The 21,551-nt window shown below is 41.6% G+C and overlaps 2 protein-coding genes across 3 annotated transcripts in view; one reads left to right on the forward strand and one right to left on the reverse strand.

Moving 5' to 3' along the window:
• LOC108940122 (ALS2 C-terminal-like protein) overlaps positions 1 to 14,222 on the reverse strand; it is a 50,000-nt gene extending 35,778 nt beyond the window's left edge. Inside the window, exons 1-3 of one of the 2 annotated variants that reach the window (XM_018762058.2) lie at positions 14,059 to 14,222; positions 13,442 to 13,467; positions 12,147 to 12,228 (exon numbers count right to left, since the gene is read on the reverse strand). The gene's annotated coding sequence lies outside the window, so the exon portion shown is untranslated. The remainder of the gene's footprint in view (positions 1 to 12,146; positions 12,229 to 13,441; positions 13,468 to 14,058) is intronic. The other variant, XM_018762048.2, reaches the window with a different exon arrangement.
• Positions 636 to 12,445, forward strand: LOC108940140 (transmembrane inner ear expressed protein-like). The gene is made up of 4 exons (XM_018762089.1): positions 636 to 1,422; positions 8,169 to 8,289; positions 10,980 to 11,129; positions 12,160 to 12,445. Exons 1-4 carry the CDS (start codon positions 1,315 to 1,317, stop codon positions 12,267 to 12,269), a joined length of 489 nt encoding a protein of 162 aa, XP_018617605.1. The 5' UTR covers positions 636 to 1,314; the 3' UTR covers positions 12,270 to 12,445.
• Positions 14,223 to 21,551: the final 7,329 nt, after the last annotated feature.

Consider the following 21,551-nt stretch of genomic DNA (forward strand, 5'->3'; position numbering starts at 1 on the left):
CCAGTCCGCCGCAAGGCACCCCAAGCGGGACTCGAACCCCAGACCCACCGGACAGCAGGACCGTGGTCCAACCCACTGCGCCACCGCACCCCCCTAATAAGAAACATTTTTTCTGATATAATTATGACTGCCAACATACTCAGAGAACAATGCATGAAATCATGCATATGGTGGGAAGAATGCTACTGAAAAAATATTTTTAAAAAATTAATTAATAAGTTAAAATAAAAGTTGGGAATAAGCCATTCCCTACATACGGTGCTGTAAAAATGTTTTTAGACCCTTTGCACAACTTTTGGCATGAAAATAGATGAGACCTTTTTGTCATGCTATGGGTATGAATGGAGCTCAGGAGTGACACTAGTATTGTTATAGTGTCATTTCCTTGGTGTGGAAGCATTTAGTCGCAGTCACTGCAGCTAAAGGTGATCCCACTACATATTTCATAGGAATGGTCAATTACTTTTCACACCTATGACTGCATATTTCATTGTCTTCAAGAAAAGGGAAAATGACATAAAAACCATACTGCAGCCAGTTCTTCTCTCTCAGGTTCCATTTATATACCACTACTAACAAAAGATGTAATCAAATATAATGTTAAAAAGCTGCAAAGACATAATTTGGCAGGGCAAATACTTTTTAACAGAACTGTATATATAACTGACTTGAAGGGAACACAACAGAAAATCCAAAGTGTTCCAAATGACCTACACTAATATATGTAAAAGATATATGACAAACACAAGTACTGTATGTGAAGCATGACTGGATCTGGCAACAATGACCCATTTGGGATACTACTGAAATAATGAAAAACATTGAGAAGTCATTGAATGACTCATCTAATAAAATATACTTTATGGGAGTGCTACACACAATTCATAGCATATATTTGGTGTGGTGTACTTTATACTCTGAAGAATCACATATTCTGTTGCATATGTGGCCATTTTAAAGACATAAAACATATAGATCTCCATCAAACAGCTTCAAACTTGTTATTGTTAGGTACAGGAATGGCTATTATTGGTAACCACAGAGAGTGGCTCCAAAATGATTTTGACTTGTAACTATTGTCATTTTTACTTCTCCTGCTGTTTTGTTGCTGCTGAAATTGTATTTTTAACATTTCTACGTATGTAGCTGACTTTGACCGGGGAGGCAGATTTACACAACGCACTGTGGAGGGAGAAGGGGAAGAGCACTGCGCCAAGGCTGCAGCACAATGGTCATAAATCACTAGGTTCATTGTTGTTGCTCCACAGAAGCCAGAAGGAGGGAGAAGACTAGAGAGCAGTGAGGATAGAGAACATGGTGAAAGACTGGTACCCTTGTGCAGCACCTCCATTTCAGGACTTACTGGTTATTTTACTGTCCCTCTACATGTCTACTGTTATGGCACAAGTTCTGGATCCTGAGGTAAGGGAGCTGGTTAGTAATGGAGGCAGGAGCAAACATCAGCGTGGCACAGCAAATGGTAAACTGCAGTACCCTAATCCTTTGTGTTTTCTTTAAAGACTGCATCAGGAATCTTCAACAATGTATTTTATAACTGTCGTCATCGTGAGGACAACCATTAAATGTGCATTTTTGTCATAATTTATCCCTTTTCCGTTGTGTTAAGCGAGCTCATATGTACTAAAATACTGATGGATATTATTATTTAGTGTTTCCTTTCATAAGTGTTTTCATAAGTGCAACAATACAAAAGGTGCCAAACTAGAATCTTATATGGGTGAAAAACAGCATGTTATACCATACTGAAAATCGGTATAGTGCTATGATATGACATTACTGTGAAGTAAAGCTGTAGTAATCTATTAAGTATAATATTATTTGTGTGCAGATTAAGATTTAGCAAAACAGATATATGCAAGAAAATAGTCGATGAAGCACCCTTTTGATCTTACTAGAGTATATAAACAGTAAAAATGTGAACATTGCCAGAATAAAATGAACATTCAAATAGGAAGTTAAAATGTTTACTTCTGTACTTAGACATACTACACTATATGAACAGCAATTAATTGTGTCTAATGCATATTTAATACACAACTGATAAACAAATACACAGATAGTATAAACTAGAAACAGATTTTAACAACAATATCAAAAACACAGCAACAATAATAACAACAACAACTGTGAACATTCATGCAATAAATGGAAAATCAGTCTTCTAACTTCTCTATATTTACTAAATATTTATCATGGGAAATAAACTAATTTGGTACACAAAGCATATCTTGTTTAAACAATCTCAAAACTAATGGAAGGGTACAGTGGCAGAGCAGGCTTGGCCTGTGCCTGCTCTTGGGGGGGGGGGTCTGGGGTTCAAGTCCCACTTGGGCTACCTTGCAACAGACTGGCATCCCATCCTGGGTGTGTCCCCTCCCACTCTTGCCCCATGCCCTGTGCTGCCAGGTTAAGCTCCAACTCACCGCAACCTTACCTGGGATAAGTGGCTTCAGTCAGTGAGTGTGTGTGTGTGTGTATACAAAACTAATGGGTTAAAACTGAACAGAACAACTATGTGTATATATTTCAGAACCGCGTGTCCCATACGGGGTCGTGGGGAACCGGAGCCTACCCGGTAACACAGGGCATAAGGCCGGAGGGGGAGGGGACACACCCAGGACGGGACGCCAGTCCGTCGCAAGGCACCCCAAGCGGGACTCGAACCCCAGACCCACTGGAGAGCAGGTCTGTGGTCCAACCCACTGTGCCACCGCACCCCCCTATGTGTATATATAAAAAAACCAAAACAAACAAACATTGTTCTCAAGGAATTTCCAAAAAGGATGTCAACTTTTTTTCCATCACATGTGGTGAAGAAATTATATTTCTCCTTAATGCAATACTTCCCTGAATTGCTGTGTATCACAGTAAGAGTGATTTGATTAAGGTTCAAAATCAATCATCTTATGGTATGCACAATCAGACATGTAATCAGTAAACATCTCCTGTCATAAAAAGCAAACAGGCAACAATGACTAGGTAAGTTAGAATTTAAGATATCTAAATAAGTACTACACTGAATCATACGGGGAGATTACATGATGGTCTACAAAGTTTTTCTACTAATACTACTCAGAGTCAGACATTTTTTTCATGCAACAACAAACATACCAAGAGAATCTGGGCATCAACCGTGATTTTTTTTTTTTAAAAGGAGTAAGTAAAGATAATAAATAATAATTGTGTGGTGTTGAGCAACTTTAATTATTATACATTAACTATATATTAATAATGCATTTATCAGTGTAGTAAATAATGTAGTAAATGCATGCAAGCAGCATGTTGCAAGTAGCATGTTGTTTTTCACCTAAAGACTTTTGGTTGTGGATACTTAATCAGCGCTCTACTGCCTTTCTTGTCACAGCCTAGCGATCCTTGTTTACTCACTGTTTCCCAAGTCCTGCCCCACGGATGTTTGTGTTCGAGTCCCAAGTTCTGTCCATTCCGAGCCATTCCGTACGGCTGTCTGGTCCCCGTGTTCCAGTCCTGTATTTCGTGACGCCTCTATATTCTAATCACATATTCCCGATTCATTTAGTAACTTGCACAAATATCATGCCTTTATCTTATATCACATCTCCACAGTATTTTCCAGTTCGCACTGTACACTTATGAATACACTCTGCATGTGGGGTCATTATACTTTACGTCCGTGTTCAGAAATTGGTTTCACGTCCAGATGGACAGAAGAATCCGCCACTGAACATGACCTCAGCAGAGTTACACAAACTCCAGAAGACAGTGTTCGCTAATAGAGAACATCTAGAGGCACAATGAAGAGAAGTTCACCAACTCCTTGTCACAGATATTTCAAATTTCATGAAGCAGAACCCAGATTTCTGCCTTTGGTTGACCCAGGCAAAAAATGTGGACAGAAGCATCAATTTAGGAGTACTTATAATTTGATTCAAATTAAGGAGGGGGGTGAATGGAAAACAGCTTGTAGCACCACCCTTGGCCATTATGAGTATCTCGTTATGCCTTTTGGTCTGGCAAACGCACCCTCTGTCTTTCAGGCTTTCATAAATGAGGTACTCTGAGATCAGTACAAGTTTATTTAGATGATTCTAGTCTTTTCTTGCTCGTATAAGGAACATGTAGCAGTCTTTGCAACACCCTCCTGACATGCGTCAGATCACAAGTTATTTGTGAAAGGAGAGAAGTGTCAATTTCATAATTACCTGGGAATGTTTGGGGGTTTGTCCTGGGGTATAGTGAGGTGGAAATAGACTGAAAGTTTCTGCTGTCACCTCTTGGCCACAACCCAGAAAACTAAAGGAATTAGAGGTTTCTGGGATTTTCAAACTTTTACTGGAGACTCATTAGGAGCTTCAGTTCCATTGAAGCCCCCTTGATTGCATTGACACAGGCAGCACCCAGGTGTCTATCCTGAAACCCCAAAGCTATCCAGGTCTTTGAAGCCCTTAAGCAGCAATTTACAACTACCCCCATTCTGAAACATCCAGATCCCAGATTACCTTTTATAGTGGAAGTTGATTCGTCAGAAGTGGGGGTAGAGGCTTCACTTTCTTAGCAACAGAGATCCCCCCCACCCCCCAAGTTATATCCCTGTGCATACTTTTCTCGAAAATTTTCAACAACTGAAATTAACTATAATGTTGTGAACCAGGAGCTCCTAGCCATTAAATAGGTGTTGGAGGAATGGAGGTACTGGTTAGAGGGTGTCGCTCACCCAGTCTTAGTGCTCACAGACCACTGAAACCTTAAGTATCTATAAAAGGCAAAGTGGCCGAACTCCAGACAGGCACGCTGGTCACACGATTTAACTTATCTGTGGCGTATTGCCCAGGTTCCCAGAATGGAAAGGAAGACACTCTTTCTAGGATGTATGATGCTTCTCCTAGTCATGGTCCTCCGGATACCATCTTGCAACCTACCCGATTTATTGCACCAATTCTATGGGCCCTGTGGGATGAAATTCAAACAGCCCAAGTCCAGGAATTTGGACCTAGCAATCAGCCTCTGGACAAAGAATACGTTACCTCCGGTGTGCAGTCCAGGATGCTACACTGGACCAATGACTCTCCAAGCTCAAGACTTCTAGGCATAAGCAAGACCTTGCAGGTAGTGTCAGAATGGTTCTGGTGGAGACTTTGTCTGGACTTGTGCACAAGCTGAGGTGCTACAACAAGTGCCCGCAGGGCTCTTGGAACCTCTATTTATTCCAAGGTGACCATGGTCTCACATAGCTGATTTTATTACACCACCATACTGGCAGTGATTGACTGTTTCAAAAAGGCCTGTCGGTTGACTCCTTTGAGAGACCACTATGGAAACCAAAGAATTATTATTTCAGCAGGTATTCAGGTTATATGGCATTCAGGAAGGTATAGTCTCAAACAGGGGTCTGCAGTTTACCTCAAGAGTTTGGAAGGCTTTCTTTTCTTGTTTGGGGGTGTCGGTCAGCCCATCCTCTGGGTGTCACCCCCAGCCCAATGATCAAGATGAATGCCTCAACCAGGAGATTTAGCGTTACCTACAAAGTTACTGTGGGCAAAACCAGACAGATTGGAGCCGGTTCCTCCCTTGGGTAGAGTATGCCCAAAATTCACTGATCCACTCTTCCACAAACCTGACACCCTTCCAGTGTGTTTTAGGTTACCAGCTCCACTATTCCCACGGACTGCAGAAGCCAGTGCAGTACCAACAGTGGATGACTGGTACAACAGAAGTGAAGCTGTGTGAGAATCTACCCATGTCTACCTCCAAGAAGTGGTGTCGGCTCAAAAGCAAAAAGCTGACAGGAGACACAGAATTGTATAGTACCACCTGGGAAAAAGGGTATGGCCGTTCACACGTGACATCAAATTGCAGCTTCCTTTTAAAATTGTGAAACGCATCATCCCTGTAACCTACCATTCCCCCAATTAGACTGTGCCCTACGTTTCATGTATCCCAGTTAAAACCCTATTGCACATCCATTTTACTGATCCAGTCTCAAGTTTCTCCTCCTCCGCCTTTGGATTTGGAGGGATCTCCTGCGTACCGAGTCAAAACCCTCCTGGACTCTAAACGGCAAAGTGGCACAATTTATTACTTGGGAGATTGGGAGGGGTATGGACCTGAAGAGAAGTCCTGGGTACTTGCTCGTGACATCTTGGACCAGACTGTCATTGAGGACTTCCACAGGGCACACCCAGATCAACCGGCCCCACGGCCTAGGGGTGGCCCTCTTCCCATCAACAGAGAATGGCTGGAGCCACTCCTACAGGGGGTACTGTTACGTCCAACAAGTAATATCCCCTGTGATAGGGAGAATAATAATAAAATGGGCTAAGATTACCGTACTGAATAGTCAACAACACCATGTCATATCTATATTTTGGATGGATACAATCCACCAATGGATACAGGATGCCATATCCCACTTATCTCATCCATTGTCATCTGGCAACCATTGTTTTTAATACATTCAGTAAAAACTGTTTACACTGTGCTCCCTGTGCAAATGGTTCTTATTACCTGAACTGACATCATGTGCAATTCACTGGCTTGATATAAGCATGTGGTTTATAACAGCAACTGTTTTATGAGACCCGTCCTGAGTGTGTCCCCTCCTACTCTACCCTATCCACCGATGTGCTACAAAATGTGCTAAAGCATCTGGGTTTCCTGCAGCCTTTTCTTTAGATTTAATAATCATGACATGTTTTAAGTATAAAAACAAAATGATGTGTAACCTAGCACACATGCTATTACTGTTTTAACATAACAAAACATGCTGCCAAAATGCAGACTAAGACCACAAAAGGCTCCAAGATCCTCTTCTATTCAGATTTACAGAAAGTAAATAACATCTCCTATCTATTAGTAAAAAATAAAGTATTTTACATCTCAGTGCTGTGTTGCACTCTGTTTCATTCAGAACTAACTGAACCAAACTCCCAGCTCTCCTAGATGAATAGTTTCACTACAATTTTTCTGGATCATTAATGGCTTCTGGCCAGAAGACAGACCATGAACGGTAGATGGGAAAGCAGGTGCAGACAATGCTCCACAGAGGAAAAAAGGACAGAGCTTTGTGGCCAGGTTGTGCGCAGCTGGTGATAAATCAAGTCACTCCTCCACTCAAGGTAGCAGTGAGAAAAAAAGAGAACATGGCGACAGAGTGGTCCCTTCGTTCACTAGTTCCATTTAAGGACGTGGTCATCTTACTGTCTGTTTACACACACTACTCCTGTAAACGTCTCCTAAATTTTGTAATAAAGGTAACTTAAAATGTTAATCTACTTAGTATTACACCCATTTACACATCATGGTAATTTCTATTGTACCAATTCAGGGTAAGTATATTGATAAAAGGACACTACTGAAAAAGGTGGGATTTGAACCCAGGTTTTTCATTAGCAACACACCATTTCAAACAACTATGCTATGTGGGGCTTATGTTGGTTGGGTGTTTGTGACAATGCTGTATAGTTACTCTGTTGTTTTGGGTAACAATGACAAACATTAAAGATCCATGGTGGCTATTGCTCTGTCTTTGGCGTAGCTGTGATTTAGCTGTGGTTTAAAATGAGTTAAGCAAAACCAGTCACTTCAGGGGTTCAGCCCATAGCTGGGTGTTAAGTTAAAAGTGGCAGATCTGTCAAAACAAGCACTAGTTCAGTCAATCCACAACTAAGTTGCAACCAAACCATAAGTACTATCAAGTTATGTATGACAAAGTAACACTGCATAAAAATGGCATAGTCATTAACAGGCTGCTTCATTGCACTGACAATTCTTGCAAATACTTACATACAATAATATCATATCAATTAAATATATTGTAATAGTGCTGAGGGCATGACTACTTGTAAAAGTTTGGTGTATATGTTTTTACACACTCCTGTGTGTTTACAGTATGGCTTGTGCTCATTAGCCATATAATTTTATAAGGCTGCAGACCAACTTGTATTAAACTGGACACGTATACCTTGCCTATGTTAAAAAAAAAAAAACATTAAAAGAAAATACTGGCTATCATTTTTTGCAATAAATGTGTAAGTACAAGTTATCACCTAGAAGGGTACAGTAATAACAAATCACTGCATTTATCTGAATTACTGGACTTTTTCAGGCAGGAGCCAATGCCTTGAGGCTTAGGAGTAAATTCACTTATTTCCTTCCATGCTCTGTTCCAGGTGCTTACAACACGGCCGTCTAAAAAGAAGCCTGATCCGGTCACATCGGAGACTGTTGTTTTTTGGGGTCTGCGATTATGGCAAGTCATTGGCGTCTTTTCAGTATTCGTACTAACAGTCAGTAAGTTGACTTTTCTCAAATAATTACACAATTAATTTTTAAGTATCACAAAAGAAGTTCTATTATTTACAGAACAAAACTGTACTCATTCTAAAAAGAATTATGTATGTATATCATTAAAATCAGTTCCCATTTATGAATACCACCATGAAGAACCTCTGGTTATTTCAGATGGATAAATATTTTAAGACCCAACAAACTGACTTTTCTGAACTGAAAAGAGCAGTCTAAAAGGGTAGATATAAGGACATCAATAATCTGGAAAAATTCTGCATGAAGGAAGGGTCCAACAGTCCAAAGCTGCAAGATCCCACCCAATGTGTTCTCTTATATGTATCATTTTGGTTAGTTACTCAGTGCATACTAATTAACATGGTTTATCCTACTGAATGTTACTATATTGAGTCATATGCAATTTTGCAGAACATAACCTCTCCACATAGCTGACATTGCAGTCTATCTGGATTTTCCCTAAACTAGCTAAAGTTTCAAACTATGTTGTTCCTCTTGTCTTGTTACTGAAAGTGTTGGCAGCATATACTCACAGCCATAACCCATGTGTGAGGTTCGCTTAGACTTTTTCTCCGATTTCCATAACTCATCTAATGCAGAACCTTTTCCACAGCACTGCAAATTTTGTTTACGCTTTTCTTTTACCTTCCGGCTTTTCTCTCCCCATTTAGTTTTAATTGCTTATTGTTATTTCTGATGCTACAACTCATACATTCTAGTGATCTCAGGCAGACTGTTGGGAAGGGGGTTATATAAAAATGAATTGAATTCAAATGTGAATACAAGTCTTTCCAAATAAAGTTAAGTGTACCCTATAGAGCCTCATTTACATTCAGCTCACCACTGTGATGGTATATTGCCATTGCTTTGTCAAAGCCTCGCAAATGACATATTAAGATGACTCATGCACCAGTGCTTAAGGCGTCTCACTTCATTTATACGCTGATATTCTTCTGTAATGTTCTTCAGAAGCTGGTGGCCTTCAGGGCTCTCTCCTAGAGCTTTTGAAGAACAGCTTTGGGTGCCCTTTGTAGTTGTTTTCCTAGAACACATGGTATGCAAGCAGTGACTTTTTCCCTAGTAACGCAGGTTTGAAATTGTTTTGCTGATCCCTCCCTGATCCACTGAAAACCTCACCCTTTCCAAAGCCTTCTGTATCTCTCCTCCTTTTTTGGCAATCTTCCATTCAGCTCCCCTTTGTTCCTTACGTTCACCACAGCCTTGTGGACACTAGACTATATCACCTTACATTCACATTCATGCATTTGGCAGACACTTTACCAGGGTACTGCTCAGAGTAAACAAAACTGTATTTTGCAACAGACAGAGGGTTCGGAAACATACATACATACAGTTACCATAGTACGGTTTGTTTGTTCAGTATAGCTGTTGTGGGGCTAGCTCCAGCCTGATCGCACCCATTTTTACGAGTGACAGCTATACCTTGGAGCAGCTTGTTAAAGGGATAATAAGCACTAGGCGTAGCCAATACATTAAAAAAAGTACTACATAAAAGCCTCAGATGCTGAGAACTTGAGAGTTGTGAGTACTGAGCTGGTTTCTAGTTTGCCTTTGCCAAGAATATGGTTATGCTGACTTTTGTGTTGGCTTTGTAGGTCTTTAGTTTGAGCCAAAAGACCTTTTTTTGTTTCCTGTTCTTTCATACCTTTGGAGACAGCTTTGGTTGTCTACCCTTCCAGCAAATGGTGAGGGAAAAGAACTGAAAATAATCCCATCATTCCCTGAAGCTGGTGTATTGCCATAGTGCTTGTGTTCCAGTAGCTACCTACAGAAGCAATACAAATAGAAAAATGGCTAGAGAAGAAAAAATGGGTGGTGAAGGAATAATTCATGAAGGTTTCAGGAGCTCAGGTGGGGAACTGGAGGGTTTTGAAATCCTTCTTGACTATTGACAGGGATTCAGCAGCTCTGAGGGACAGAGGGAATTCCTTCCGCCACATGAGGGACCAAGACTAAGAAGTAAGGGGCTTTGTATTTTAAGCTCCTTCTGAGGGGGATGAGCAGGTTGCCCAAAAAGGAGGAAGACTGCATTTTTCCTGGGGTGTAGGGAATGGTCAGGTTTTGTTTGGTAAGTGAATGTAAAATAAGCTATATTTCAGTGCTGCTCTGGTTCTGTGACAAACTCGACCACTTATAGAAATAACTGATAAACTTATTCTGAAAAACGATTACAAATTCCTCCCATCCCGACAGAATTTGATATTAGATTTGAGTTCCCCTAGAATTGTCTATCATCAAGCCAAGGTAATCTTGTGAAAGTTCACTGACATGACTTCTCATGCAAAGTAATATCTTTGAAATTATGTAGTTGCTGGTGGTATTCAGCTAAATGTGCTGTTTTAATGTCATGCTTTTGCCAGTCGAGGTGTTCCTCCTACAGTCCAAAGAAAATCAGGTGGATTGGTGATGTTAGGTTTCCCGTAGTGTGCAAGTGGGTGAAAGTGTGTAGTTACCCAGCAATGCACTAGTGTCCTGGCCAGAGTGTACTTCCCTCAGCCTTGAGCTCAGTAATTCTGCAATAGAATCCATTTCACCTCGATCCTGCTCAGGTCAAGGGGTTAATGAAAATAGACTAACAATGGAAATCAAAACGATGCAAAGTCATGTATATTTCTCTAGTTTAACTATAACTCCATTGTGTTTTCCACTTTGTTCAGTAATAACGCTATGCTGCATCTTCAAGTGTCGAATACCCAGGACCAAAAAAGAGATTGAGGCTCGCCATGCTAAGAGACAGGCTGCAAAAAAGTATGCAAACACCCTTGAATCAGTGCCACCTCTTAATGAGCTCACAGAGGTCCCCGGAGGTAAATGCAATGTTTTTCTACTTTACGTGACAACATGATACAGAAGAGTATTCATTGCGCATGAAATCAAATGTCAAAATGCTTAAGTATAACATGTTTACTAAATATTCTGTTGAACCAAGATTTGCAAAATGGGTTATGAAAATATGAAAAATGTCCTTGATCAATAGAGACAAAGTATGCTTGTCTCTTGCTGTTTTTGTAGTGTGGACAATGACCCTATACCCATCTAACATCAATCATAAAACCCAAGAGGAAAAAAATGCATACAGTAGAAAATTTCATGCATTTGCATATGTTAAAGCTACATAACATTCAGTTACACATGATGAATATAAAACATGCTATGTTTAGAAGGTTTACTACCTGATTTTAGAATACTTAAATCAGTGGTTTTGTGCCTCTGATCTGTTGGGCTATAAGTTGCATGTATTGTCTACAGTGTCATAATCAGAATTTACTTCATAATTATAAATTCACCTTGTAATGCAAGGTGTGGTCAGTGCCATGGTCAGTGCCATGTTCACTTCCTGGCAAACCACATATGCAGGTAGCCATTATCCACTGAAAAAGTACCATAAGTACCATTGTTCATGTTATTCATGTTCAGCATCATATTAATTTCAAATTACAAACACAAGCTTAGACTGAACTATTAAGTGTAACAACTTCATCTATATTTTATTTAAATAAATCAGAACACCTGTTACAATAACTTTAGATACAGACCTTTGCATGTGCAAAACATCGTGATAGTTGCATAGTGAAATTAAAAATCTCAGCATTAAGTCATTGTAAATGTTTGTCTAAATAAAAATAGTTGTAGCTTGGCTACCCAGATAGTTTTATGGCTTTAAACTATCTTATTGATACTTAGATTAATACATAATTTTCAAATCAGAAATAAATTTTCAGCATCTTATGGAGAGACTTATACCATGCATCTTGTTCACATTGCTTCATACATATTATACCTCATCCAACCTTTTTTTCTTCAATGATACCCCCTCCCTTTACCTCACAATTCCAGCCACGGCAGACAATGCATCCCTACAAACAGTCTCTGCAGATGTCCAGGCACGCACCGTCAGCCAGCTTCCTGTGGTGAGGGAAGAAGACGAAGTGACTCCTGTCAGCTAGCACGGACGCATCTTTGCCTCGAATATCCTGCATCACCACACTCTTTTTCGAAAAACTACCATGAAACATTTTTACACAAGTGTAAATGTTCTACTCCGTTATAAGGTTGGCTTGTTTTTAGCCAAATGTAGATAAAACAGATCATACAGGTTGCACGCAGAGTAACTTATATAAAAAAAAACTTGGTTTTAAATTTTGTTTACATCTCCAAACTATACGTAACACCTAGTCAGAATTATTTCCCATGTGTATAACACCTCAATTGTAGATTCACCAAAAGTTTGAGATTGTCAGTGTTTAACTGGGACAGCTGGTAGTGTAGTGGTTAGCGCTGACGCCTTTAGACAAACAGGTTGTAGGTTTGAGTCCCACTCCCTAGCTGTATGTGCCCTTCAGGAAAGTACTTACTTGCTATAGGAGAATTAACTGACTCTATAAATGGGTAAATAACTAAGTTTCTTTAGAGAAAAGTGTCAAATGTAATTATGCATCTGTGAAGAGTACTGGTGATCTGTGTTTCTACTCCTTCCACAAATTTTATGTCCTCCCAACTTGAGGATTTTAGTACAATAGTTAAGTGTAAAAGTAGAATTTAAATTCATTTTTGAGAGGGTGATATCCTTAGCCCTTGCAAAAATCTTCAGTTGTACAGCTCAAAAGGTAGAATAACAGTGGAAATGAAAGGCAGTAATTATGGAATTTATGTGCTGTTTTCCTCTGATAAATTTCAATTTTTGCATGACCTAAAACTTAAAAATGCATAACCATTTGTCTTGTTTTGTGCTCTATATCACATCATTACATCATTATTTTTACATTATTGTCAGAAGCCTGATTAGGTTTAACAAATTAAGTCCCAAAGGTTTAATTTTTCTTTTTTTTTTTGATTGTGAGAAAAGGTATACAAGAAGCACATTAACCTTGGAAACCACAGTTCTGCAATTTGCCAGAATAATGTCCTGAGCATTAAAGGTTTGCCAAATTTCCTCATGCAAATAACATTTGGTCACTAGATCTTACTGAGTTGTCTACCAAAGGTGGGTAGAGTAGTCAAGCACTGTACTCTAATTCTAAGTGCTGTTACTTAAAAAGCACTCATGCCAAGAGCTAATACAAGTTCTCCAGAAATTTAAGTACAAGCAACAAAACAAATCTAATGGGTTAATACCCACCTCAGTTGGATATTTCTTCCCCATTTCTGAAAAATTCAAAACTACATTTATTATTCCACAGTGCATATTATTAACAGAGCAACACAAGACCTTGAATTCTGCTTAAATCAAGTTTACTACACTACACTACAGTATTTTAAGCAATGCTCTACACATAGACCACCTGAACAGTAATCAAGCAAAAAGAGAAAAAAAAATAAAAATTCCCATAAATAACTGACCAGCAACAACTGAATTAGGGCCTGTCAGGTTCTACAGACAGTCATTGCAGATTAACACCTTAGAAAACATTTCTGCACAAATTTTAATTATAATTTATGATCCGATGCAAAACACGGAAGCATGTTTTTATTCTTAGCAAAGGTGTTAAAGTGTTCATCTAAATATAACTAGTACGAGAGCCTAGGCTTAGTTGCGGGAGGCCGGGCTGAATAAACATACATACCAGTATATATATAATATAATAAAGAAATTCAAAGAAAACCGTAACATTCCACTCAGTGTCGTCGCACGTGCTGTGTGATATAATAATATATGCAGAAGAGGGTGAGAAAGAAATAAGGAAAGGAAAAAAAAAAAAAAAGAAAAGAAACGCGCCTCGCCATGTATTTACGTACTTTCAGCCACGTACTTTATGATCCTGTTTACCAGACCCCGACAAGGGACACCAGAGCTGCAGAGCTCAGGCCAGCAGCAGCACGCCGAAAAGAACTCGCGTTGACTTCTTCTTCACTAAACCGGTAAACAACTCATCTCCGGACCTTCTTCCAATCGTATCCCGCTACAGCGTGGTGGAGCACACACACGTGACCAGAACTTTGTACGGGAGAAGCTCCTGGAAAGTGACAGCCCGCCTGGAGGAGGATCGCAGGCTACGCGCAACCCGCTGCAACACTTTCACACACTGCAGTATAATCAATGTAACGCACCATAATACAGGGGCGCGCGGGGCTCCGGGTTCGGATGGGGCGAGAAAGAACGCACAAGCAGTGTTCATTCATGACGAACGTTTTTAAGAACACCGGTACACGAAGGGAATAATGCGCTCGGTCCTAAAACCCCCGCTCTTCCTCAGGATTTTTTTTCTACGAATGGATCACCAGCTCACCCAAAGGTATCTGGCTCCACACACCGTCAAACTCGACAGGAACAAATCTCTCCATTCATCATTTTCCGGTAATAAAATCTTTATTCAATAAATTAATCAATCCTTAAAACAGCCATGCCAATAATACAATTTAAAATAAAACAATAAAATTAATAAGACCAACTGATATGAAAACCGCATGGCAGAACTTTAAATTAAAGCACTAAAAAAAAACATACCCCGAGGCTTAAAAGCAAAATAATAAATAATTGGTATGGGGCGGGAGGCATGAGTTTGTAAGGAGGGAGGTGATGTACCTAGGGAAGGACAGGGGCGGAAGGGGGGTTCCTGATTTCCCCCTAAAATTTGGTTGCCTTTTTTTTTGCGCAGCACTGTTTCCGTCTGGCGGCTCCCCTGGAGCACCCGCACCAACATTTTATTCGCCTCTGGCTGTCTTTTCCGTTGCGACATTTGGTGAGTTCGTGGTCCAATGCTGGACCAAAGGCCGAGTCTCTGCCGGATCACTACAAACAGATGGTGAAATGGAGCAAGACCATTCCAAGAGACACTGACGCAAATACCCTCCTCAAGCACAGGGTGTTATATAATGCCTTGTTGGAGAGGAGGGGAACGCGAGTGATGTTAGGCCTTGGGGAAGACATTTGGGCCCGAATTCAGCCAAAAGGGCTTGACAATAGGCTGCAGGACTTAACTTGGCAGTGTCTCCATGAAAGATTACCCATAATGGAGAAACTTTACAGGTACGGGTTGACCGGACTTCCCGACTGCCCGCGACCCCAGTGTTTGGGTGCGGAAACGATTAAGCACGTTTTTTGGGATTGCGGTTATGCCGGGACAGTCTGGTCATTGGTTGAGCCCTTGTGCAGAGAGTTAGATGGCGAGATGGTATTGACTTTTGATAATATCATGAAAGGACTGTCCCCCAAGGCAAGTAAAGCAGCCTCTGGTAGGATTTGGTTGATTGTGAGTTTGACAAAGAAAGAATTGTGGAATGCACGCATTAACCTTGTCCGAAAGGGGTTGAAAATGAGAGCTTATGGTGCCTTTCTGAAGATTCGAGCTGAACTGAAGTTCAGGATAAAGCGGGATCTGATTGCCTGGGGCTACCATGAAGCAAAAGAGATGGAAAGACCTTGTGGATAAATGTGTCTGAAGCAGTGAGGATGGATGTCTGCTTTATGGAACTGCATTCTTTTAAAACATATTGTGCTTTCTTGTGTCTTACCCCTTTGTATATTTATTCTTTTATATTTGTTTGTGTGGTTTTTATTTGTGTAGTATTTATTCACAGATTTTAGTGGTTTGGGTTTGTGCACTTTTAACTAATATTTTTAACTTATCTGGGTTTATTTGTATAGTGTTTTATTTATAGATTTTAATGGTCTTGTTTTATCATGTGTTCCTGTGCACTTTGAGTTTTATACTGATGATTATTCATGTGTATGTCTGTTTTGTATTTATTTGTCTGTTTTTAGGGGAATGATCAAGTTTTATGTTGTATTTTAGAAGTATTTTATGTGTTTTGAAGGAAGCAAGTATTATGATGACTTCGGTTGGGCTGCTACTGGGGGACAGTCCTTTTGGTATGTTGGTGTGGGGATGACATGGGTCAGTTATATATTTTGAAACCAGAAAGGGATTGTTACGGGAAAGATTTTGTCTTGACAATGTGTTTTATGTAATGGTTGCTTAGTAACTTTGTTGACCAACTGTAGGAAAATGGTTGTTGGGTTTGTTTGATTGTGGATTTAATGTATTGTTTTGGTTGTGTATTATTGATAACTTTATTAAATAAAGTTTGTTTAAAAAAAAATAATAATAATTGAAAGGAACCCCTGAGCCTGCTTAGCGCCTCTAAAACTTTATTGTTGGCGAACACCATCACCCCATCACATTCCCCCTAATTCCTCCCAGTGGTTGAACATTTACATTTTTCCCATAATCCAACTATTTACAATAAACAAATCTCCCCGCTCAGACTCACGGTAACGCGGGTCGTTGCAACACATTAACTAACTCTAATACAGTGTAATTCACTGCAGAGCACTTGACACATTGTAACAAACTGCAATGTAATACAACACTTTGTAACAAACTTCACCTTTAACAAATACTGCAATACAATGTAATACGCATTGATTGACACTCGTATCACATCTAAACATGGCGCCAGCGCAAGGCGACGTGTTGATTGCTTCTCCTCGCAGAATTGTTAGTTTAGTGTATATTATTTTGTTTGTGTCACTGTTGTTCCAGCCAGTTTATTCTCTTATCACTTATGACCGCCAAACACTTCTGCAAATACGTGAAATTAGACACAATTCTTAGTGTTAGAGAGCCGAACTCGCTACCTTAGCTCTGCCGCAAACAATATCATGACTGCGTCCCACCTGAGACCAAACAGAAAACGCGATCTCGGAAACGGGGCCGTAGGGCCGGCGTTCAGGTGAGAGCGAAACGCCGCGGGCTACGACCTCCGATGCCCAGCATTTTCCTGTCCAACAGTCTCTGGACAACAAACTGGAGGATCCCAGAGGGCGAGAGATTTAAGGAACTGCTGTGTGTTTTCTGCTTTACAGAGTCGTGGCTCACCGCCAGCACACCGGACCATGCGGTCCAGTCGCAGGGCTTCTCAATCTATCGTGCAGATCGGACTGATTCATCGGGGAAAAAGAGAGGAGGGGGCTTATGCTTTCTTATTAACAACGCATGGTGCACGAATGGTAGGGGTGTGGTGGTGCAGTGGGTTAGACCACAGTCCTGCTCTCCGGTGGGTCTGGGGTTTGAGTCCTGTTCAGGGTGCCTTGCGACGGACTGGCGTCCCGTCCTGGGTGTGTCCCCTCCCCCTCTGGCCTTACGCCCTGTGTTGCCGGGTAGGCTCCGGTTCCCTGCGACCCTGTATGGGACAAGCGGTTCTGAAAATGTGTGTGTGTGTGTGTGTGTGTGTGTGTGTGTGTGGAAGTGATTGCGCAGTACTGCACTCCGGACCTTGAATACCTCCTGATCAAATGCCGACTGTTCTACCTGCCCAGGGAGTTCTTGGCTGTGCTCATGGCCGCAGTTTATATCCCACCCAAGGGAAGACACACAGTGCTCTGAACGAACTGTACCACATCGTCACTAAGTATGAGAACAAACACCCAGATGGACTTCTCATTATCTCTGGGGACTTTAACCAAGCCGATTTCAGGAACATGTACCCCAAGTACCATCAGCACATCTCCTGCCCCACCAGAGGCTCAAAGACCCTCGACCACTGCAACACTTCACACAAAGGTGCGTACCGCTCCTTGCTGCGTCCACACCTCGGGCAGTCAGATCACGCCTCAATTCCTGGTCTACAAGCAGAAACTGAAGCGAGAGGAACCTGTGACGCGCACTGTACAGCGCTGGACACTAGAAGCGGAGGAAAGGCTCCAGGACTGCTTTGACTCCGTGGACTGGGACATGTTCAGAAACTCATCCTCCAATCTGGACGAGTATGCCACAGTGGTAACGGACTTCATCGGGTTTTGTGTAAATGTCTGCATAGCACATGAAACAGTCTGGTCATTCCCCAACCAAAAACCGTGGATAACCACCGAAATAAGATCCGCGCGCGAACTTGTGCGTTTCAGTCCAGAGAGACAGACGCGTACAAGAAGAGCAAGTACGAGCCCCGCAAAGCCATCGTCAGCGCGAAACGGGAATATAGCAGGAAGGTGGAATCAGAGTTTAACTGCACTCAAGATACACGTAGGCTGTGGCAAGGAATCCAAACATTAACGGATTATAAACCACAAAGGCAGTCATTGACAGGTGCCGCTGCGTCTCTCCCGGATGAACCGAATGCGTTTTATGGCCGCTTCGAGTTCGAGAACAAATACCCCCCCACCGCGCATCCCCACAGTACATGATAACCCCAGTCTCACCGTCTCTGTGGCACAGGTGAGAAGAACTTTTAGCCGAGTCAACATCCGCAAAGCTGCTGGACTGGACGGAATTTCAGGACGAGTTTTAAAAACATGCAGTGAGCAACTGTCTTCATGGACATATTTAACACCTCCTTAAAAAGCTCAACTGTACCCACTTGTTTCACAAACACCACCATCACCCCCGTTCCTAAGAAGAACAAAGTGAGCTGCCTTAATGACTATCGCCCAGTGGCACTGACCCCCATTGCAATGAAATACTTTGAGAGGCTGGTGCTGGGACACATTAAGGACACCATCCCAGACACTCTGGACCCACTGCAGTTTGCCTACCGCCACAACAGATCCACTGAAGACGCAATATCACACACTTCACATCATTCTGTCTCACCTGGATAATAAAAACTGCTATACAAGGCTATTGTTTGTAGACTATAGCTCAGCATTTAACACTGTCATCCCAACCAAGCTGATCCAGAAACTACTAGGGCTGGGACTGAGTGCCGCATTGTGCAATTGGATCCTGGATTTCCTCACCAACAGACCCCAGCATGTGCGGATCGGCAGTAATACCTCCCCCCCACTGATCCTCAACACTGGCACTCCACAGGGAAGTGTCCTGAGCCCAGTGCTATACTCCCTGTTCACACATGACTGTGTAGCCAGTTACAGCACCAACACCATCGTAAAGTTTGCTGACGATACCACCATTGTGGGTCTGATCACTAACAACGATGAGACGGCCTACAGAGGAGGTGAGGCTCCTGGCAGAGTGGTGCCAGGACAACAACCTGTCTCTAAATGTCAGTAAAACTAAGGAGCTGGTGATTGACTTCAGGAAACAGGATACGCTTCAGGCACCCATCTACATAGGAGGCGACATTGTAGACAGGGTCAACAGCTTCAAATTCCTCAGGGTCACCTCACTGCCAAACTCACATGGACTGAGCACACAGCATCGACCATCAAAAAGGCCCATCAACGCTTCCACTTCCTCAGGCGTCTGAAGAAAGCCAGGATGTCCATTACAGTCCTCACCACTTTCTACAGGTGTGCCGTGGAGTCCGTTCTCACAGGGTGTATTACATCCTGGGGTGGCAGATGCTCCATACAGGACAAAAAAGCCCTACAGAGGGTGGTCAAAACAGCTGAGGAAATCAATCGGCACACAGCTACCAGCAGTCCAGGACACCTATACCACACGCTGCTTCAGAAAGACTATGCCAGTCATGAAAGATCATAGTCACCCCGCACGGGTACTCTTCTCTGCCATCTGCAAAACGGCTTAGGTCTATTCAAACCCGCAAAGCTAGGTACAGGAGCAGCTTTTATCCCACTGCTGTAAGACTATACAACACTAACCAACGTGCCACCTTTGGTAAATAGAGTTGGACTGCTCCACCCAAGCGCATTAATAAACTACACTGTCACTTTAAGCATTCTCATTCTCTCGTTCTGAGTTCTCTGACTGTTACCATTATTGTTACTACTGTTACCATTATTTATTGTTATTGCCGTCACTGCTGCTATTGTTATTTTTTTTACTGTCATTGACACTGTTTTGTTCGTCATTGTTTTGTTTGTGCAGTATTCTTATTGTCCTTGCCCATAGTCTGTGGAGAAGCATTCAGGAAGATTTTCATGATATATGTACATGGTACATAGGGGGTGCGGTGGCGCAGTGGGTTGGACCACAGTCCTCCTCTCCGGTGGGTCTGGGGTTCGAGTCCCGCTTGGGGTGCCTTGCGACGGACTGGCGTCCCGTCCTGGGTGTGTCCCCTCCCCCTCCGGCCTTGCGCCCTGTGTTGCCAGGTAGGCTCTGGTTCCCCGTGACCCCATATGGGACAAGCGGTTCTGAAAATGTGTGTGTGTGTGTGTGTGTGTGTGTGTGTGTGTGTGTGTATATATACACATGGTACTTGTTTCTATGACAATAAACTTGAACATGGCAATACAATTTAATATGCTATAACACATTGCATAATATTGTAATATACTTTAACACACTGCAAAACAATGTAACATGCCGAAATCATTATAGGCCTACACTTCAACACATGCTGCATTACATGCTGCGAAATAATGTAATACTCTACGGAACACCGTAGCACAGTAATACATTTTACCACACTAACACATTAATATATTAAATTATATTGCAAAGTATTTGCTAAATGAATGAATGTAATATATCTTAAAACACTGTAGCACACTGGATTTTAATAAAACAGTTTAACACGCCGTAGCACACGGCAATATAATGTAACACCTCAACAAACTGCATTACAAGGTAATAGGATACCGGGTAGGGTAGTGGTTGGAGCTGTTGCCTTAGGATCCACAGGTTCAAGCATCATCTGCAGCTCTCACACCCTTGAGCAAGGTATTTACATTTACTTATTTAGCAGACACTTTTCTCCAAAGTAACTTTCAATGAACTCTGTAGTGTTATCAGCCCACACACCTTATTCACCAAGGTGATTTACACTGCTAGATACACTACTTACACAGGGTCACTCAACCATAAATCAGTGGAACACACTCTCTCTGTGTCACTCACACACTGTGGGTGACTTAGAGTCACCAACTTACCTGAACAACATGTCTTTGGACTGTGGGAGGAAACCAGAGCACCCAGAAGAAACCCACACAGACACAGCGATTGAACCCATGTCCTCTCACACCACTCAGGTGCTATGAGACAACAGCTTTACTTGCTGTGCCACCACCATTTTATTTCTTTACTAAATTTACCCAGCTGTGTAAATGGGTAGATAATTGTAAGAACCTTAATTTTGTAAGTTACTTTGGAGAAAAGCATCAGCTAAATGAGTAAATGTAATATACTGTAGCACAAGATTTATGTCATTATATAAATACAATAATTATTGCTCTTCAGTAACCCAACCAGCTAACGGTTAACAGTAAAGAGATCACTCTGAATGATAAATGCTTATTCTAAGACAGTTCAGTGTTTATAATCCCATGTTATAATTAAATTAGTCCTGATATATTAAGAGGAGGTGGAAAGCATGTCATGTTTGTACCTGTTTCTCTTCTTTGATGTTAACTTTTTCTCAGCAGCTACCTG

This window comes from Scleropages formosus, chromosome 2 (genome assembly GCF_900964775.1).
Source record: "Scleropages formosus chromosome 2, fSclFor1.1, whole genome shotgun sequence".
NCBI lineage: Eukaryota > Metazoa > Chordata > Actinopteri > Osteoglossiformes > Osteoglossidae > Scleropages > Scleropages formosus.